The sequence below is a fragment of the Sinocyclocheilus rhinocerous genome, unplaced genomic scaffold (genome assembly GCF_001515625.1).
Source record: "Sinocyclocheilus rhinocerous isolate Xijiao unplaced genomic scaffold, SAMN03320098_v1.1 scaffold570, whole genome shotgun sequence".
Classification (NCBI taxonomy): Eukaryota; Metazoa; Chordata; class Actinopteri; order Cypriniformes; family Cyprinidae; genus Sinocyclocheilus; species Sinocyclocheilus rhinocerous.
This window is the reverse complement of record NW_015654050.1, coordinates 212,115-217,481: the sequence shown is the minus strand read 5'-3', so window position 1 is coordinate 217,481 and position 5,367 is coordinate 212,115. Positions and strand designations below refer to the sequence as shown.

At 32.4% G+C, this 5,367-nt stretch overlaps 1 protein-coding gene across 4 annotated transcripts in view; it reads right to left on the bottom strand.

The window, feature by feature from the left end:
- The window catches only part of LOC107716552 (disabled homolog 1-like), a 176,802-nt gene that overhangs the window by 110,285 nt on the left and 61,150 nt on the right, over positions 1-5,367 (bottom strand). For all 4 annotated transcript variants that reach the window (XM_016523028.1, XM_016523030.1, XM_016523031.1 and 1 more), the window contains exon 2: positions 1,803-2,003. In XM_016523028.1, the coding sequence (XP_016378514.1) occupies positions 1,803-1,869 (67 nt within the window). In that variant the 5' untranslated portion in view covers positions 1,870-2,003. The remainder of the gene's footprint in view (positions 1-1,802; positions 2,004-5,367) is intronic.

Genomic DNA, 5,367 nt, shown 5'->3' with positions numbered 1-5,367 from the left:
TTGTGTTTTCTGACTTGTTATAATGTTTTCTGAATTGTTGTTGTGCTTTCTGAATTGTTATTTTGTTTTGTAGACTTGCATTTGCGTTTGTAATTTGTTATTTTGTTTTCAGAATTGTGATTTGCTTTGCACTTCTCGGCCACCGTATGGAAGAGATTTTTTTTTTCCGAGTTTTTTTCCGAGTTTTTATCCGATTCTTGAAGATGAATAAAAAATAAAAAAATAAATATGTATATACTATAACAGGCTTTGTGAATGTTTTAAACTATTTTCACATTCACATATTTATAAAATAAAAATATATATAATATAACATGTTTTGTGAATGTTTACATTTATTTGCACGATCAAATAGAGAAATAAATAAATTCTGGTCCATACTGTTGTGCTCCGTCTAGTTGTTTCTGAATGCAATGTCACATATTATGACACCCCCTAAGAAACATGAGTAATAAAAACTTTTATAATATTTTCATGGAATGTCCATAAAGTTCGTAGACTTGTTCATAGACATAAAATGATATGTAGAAGTCAGATACAGACACTCGCTCTCGCTGTATGATCTCCATTTCCCAGCACTGTGGGACATCTGGTGTCACTACGCCCCTCAGCTGTGCCGCTGAGGTCTCATGGGCTCATAGCCTGGCACAAAACGCCATTGTGTGGCCACTAAGGAACAGGTGGTGCATCACAAGAGGGCAGTGCAACAAGACTCATTATAACAAGAGGGGCAACAGTCTGTCTCCTCTATGCTGTGCCGTACAATGACCGACAGGCCCCTTGGCACTGGTCCCACACCAAACATCTGTCCGAGTACCCGTTAGGAGTGTGAACCACAGCAAAGATGAGGGTGCTGACAGGGAAAATATGGTAAATGACCATTCTGAGCATAAAAATACAAAGCAGTGGGCATATAACGACATATACATAAAGAAAATCTATAAATATCATCTATCCCACTCACTTTACAACTTTTATGGAAATACAGTCATCCCAAGTTAAAGAATGATAGTGTTGTGTACAATAGATTAGACTCTTTGTAAACCAACATGACTTAATGCCGCCTGTCGTTTTTACTCCAACCAGATGTATCATAGTTAACTAAAAATAAAAAAAATAAAAACATTACTTGAAATAAAATACACTTTAACGGAAATAAAATAAAACTATTTTATTTCAGTGAGTTGCAACATTTCTCATGTTTATTTAGTTTAGCTTGATGTACTAAAATAACAGAAACTAAAACTAAAAACTGAAATTAAAAATAAAAATAAACATAAAAAAAAAAATCTCAAACTAATAAAAATTCCACTGACTAAAATTATAATGAAAATGAAAGACAAAAAATAAAAACTAATTCAAAATATTAATAAAAACTACAATAGTATCTCAATGATACTAAATTAACACTGACTCCAACTCATCCAGTAAATAAACAAACAAATAAACAAATACTTATAAATGGATGGGTTCATTCAAATGCATTAATTTATTATCAATCAATCAATCAATCAATCAATCCCATAACTGAGTCCTCAACTCCATTTAAACACAAGATAAATAAAAAATATGAATATAAATATGAATTAATTCAGTTCTGTTCAAATGTTACAAATAACAAGACTTCAGTTCTATTTTCCAGCCATATGGCACTGTGGGTTTATATTTGTGTGTGTGTGTGTGTGTGTGTAGTATCTGCACAGTACGCCTGTGATTTTAAAGCTGACCCCCGCACACTGAACAAACCCCCGGGCGTGAGAGTGTTTGTCTGTTTACACATGTGTCTGTATGCGGGCTCATACCTCTCTTCTTGGAATCCTTTCTGACGCTGGGTCTGGCAGCAGGCTGGAGCTCGGCCTCTGTTGACATATTAAATCCTTATTCCTTTACCGTGCAGCTGGGTGGCTGTGACTGGCTCATCTAGAGGGGCTTTCCACTGACTCGGGAACAGTCCACCGCTGCCTCTAGCCTCGACACGGCATCTCATTCACTCCCAGCAAGGGCTGCAGGAGAACAGATAGAAGACATTTTGAATATGTTTAGCCAAATTATTACAGTATAATTGTAATATTCATGGAGCCAAAGCATTGGTAAGTCTGTTAGAATTTACCACATCTGTCTCATGACATGACACACAAACATACCATAAAAATTAAATGAATACATACAATGACTTGAATACGCCAAATCTATAAACATTTTTTTTTATTTCTATAGATTGATAGATTTGACAGCCATATCAAATAAGTAGAAATATGCAGGGGAAAAAAAAAAAAAAAAAAAGGGCAAATAAATAAACAGGAAATTACGTCATAGAGAAGGCCCCTGCAGAGACTTGGGACTGTGTCAAGGTCCAAATGTCAGGTTGTAAAATGATTTTTATTAGTGATAATACAAGTAAGTTAATTAATTAATTATTTTTTGATTTTTTGGTAATTGTGAAATATATTATAAATTTTTTATGATTTTTCCTTTTTTTTTTTTTATCTTCGACTCGCTTACAGTATTTGTCATTTTCCCCTCTATATATATTAGACTAAAACAAAGCATTTTAATATCACACACATCACCTTTAAGCATATATGCAGTTATTAATTAAACTTGTAAACAAAGCTGTTACAAATCTACACTTGAAACCAAAAGCTTTTTTCTCTCGCTCAAAAACTAGCGCAATATATTGTGCAGTGGGAATATGAAAATAATAATAATATTAATAATAACAATAACAATAATAAAAAAAAAATATAAAAACTACATCAATATTCCATTATAATAAAATATATAAACTTTAAATATTATACGAAATTGAAATAAAATAATAAAATAAAATTAAAATATTTTATTTCAGATAAGGCAATATTACTAATTTTAGTTTGGTTTAACTTGACATACTAAAACAACAAACTAACTGAAACTAAACAAACTTTAAAAAGAAAACTACATAAATATTAAAATAATATAATAAAACTATATATTTTATATTTATATATTTATATTACTGTAAAAATAACTGTGTTTAAAAAAAAACATTTAAATATTTATTTCTATTAAATGTATTTATATTTTTTAATATGAAATATATTATTCTATCTTTTCAAATTTTTCACTTTCTTGTCTTGGACTCACTGTATTTACACAACATATTAAAGCCTGGATTAAACTAAAATACAAAACTTCAGAAGGCCCTGCAGATGACAACTTGCAGAACATGTAAATGTTAATACTGTTGATGTTAATAATGTTCGACAGTGTGACATCGCTCTTCCTGAAGGAGGTTTTGGCTTGTTTTCTCACAGCGTTTCCTCTCCCCGCAGCGGGAAAGAGGCAAGAGGAAGCACTAAATTGTTTCATCAGCTCTCTCTTGCTTTTCTTTCACCTCTCACCTTGTCATCGCATGAGCAAACAGTGCTAGCTTCTTTTCCTGTGCACCTCCACTATTGCCTCCTTCGCTTCCTTCTCTGGTGGTGCCAGTCGGATGGTGGGAAGCACCTTTCATGTGTTAATTGGCCTCAGTGGCACTGTAGCATCACTGCAGGTGCCAGAGCCATCAGCAGATCAAACCTGCTCCACCTCAGCACGCTCTGCCCTACAACAGCAATCAGACTCACTGATCAGGCAGGCCGACCGAACAACATGGCATCACTTAGAAATCGATGCACCACGAGATGTATCGACTGGGATGAGTCGATGACTCTAAGACATAACAGAGCAGAACAACCTAAATGTAGGACATGAGTCTATGGAAATAAAATATCAAAACCAAGTAATTACATGGTTTTATTGAACAACACTGTTAAAATACATAACGTTTCACTTTACAGCGTGATTAAATGATGTTTAAATCCATTCAATTTTAATATTTGGCGATACAATCTACAAACAAACAACAAACAAAATCTACCATTTAAATTCCCTCATTATTTAATCACCCTCATGTTGTTCTGAACCTGTATGGCTTTATTCTGCGGAACACAAGATGCAGGGGTTAAAGCAAAAAAAAAAAATCCTGAGCCTGAACTTTTTTCCGGGGGTGGGGCGGGGCGGATGGAGGGGATGGGGCAGCACATGCAAAGCATGCAATGACTGTGGCAACTTTAACATTTGAAAGGATACTATGGCAAAGTTATTGCTTCCCTTATTCAAACTGTTTTTTTTTCTTCATGAATATATGGTTGACCTGAAGAATGAAAGCTATGTCATACACTTGGGAAATTATGAGCTATATCACTGCTTACCGACACTAGGGGTGTGACAATACACTTAGCTCACGAGATGAGACAAAATACAGATACTTGGTTCATGAGAACAAGACAATATTTTAATACTATTTTTAAGAAATTTTCAATGACAAAATATTTGTCTTTTAATTACAAAAAGTAAAACAATGCAGTTGTATTTTGAAATATTTTAACTAATCTAGGGCTGTAACTAATGATTATTTATGTATGTAAATATGCGCTAGATGGACATCTTTGAGCATTGCGCCTCGCCCTCGCAGCTTTTTGTTGCGCTTCTCCATTCATCAGGGCTGCGACTCTGCAGTTGGATACTATTATGCACGTCTCGTGTTTATAGAGCAAAAAATTCTGATTGGCTAGCAATGTTAGTTTGGTTGAGAGTGAAAGCTGTGCTCCTCTCATACCATTGGTAGGCGAACTCATGGACTCGAAAGTGATATCAACAAGTTTTTTTAAATGTAGGATTGTTTTTTTCCACAGCCAAACGCTGCACGCCGGACATCCGGCAAGGTGCCAGAGAACTTTAAGCCCTGAAAATATCTCTGCGTTTTTTTGTCCATATAGTGCAGGGTTATTATCATAATAGGTTATTATAGGGTTAAAAAATCCATTACTTAAAATAATTTTATTTCAACTAATTGCCAAGTCAATGTTTACAATTTTTTAGTTTAACTTGACGTACTAAAATAATTAAAACTAAAATAAAATAACAGTAATCATAAAAAATTAAATAAATGAAAAATAAAACTACATACATATTCTATTATAGAAAAATAATATAATACAATAAAAATATTAAACTGAATTAAACGTATTTTAATAATTTTTTTCAACTAGTTGCGAAGGCAATATTTCACATTTTTGTTTATTTTAACTTGAAGTACTAAAATAACTAAAACAAAAAAGAAAAAAAAATACATACATATTTAAATGTAAATAAAATATGATAATAATAAATATAATAACTATAAACATTTAAATATCTAAATATAAAAAAAATACAAAAATACACTAAAATAAAACACTTGAAATAAAAGGAAAATATATATAAAAAAAAAATAATCTAAATATTAATAAAAACACTAAATTATATGTATGCAATGTATTCTGTGTTGCTTGTGCTTTTTTT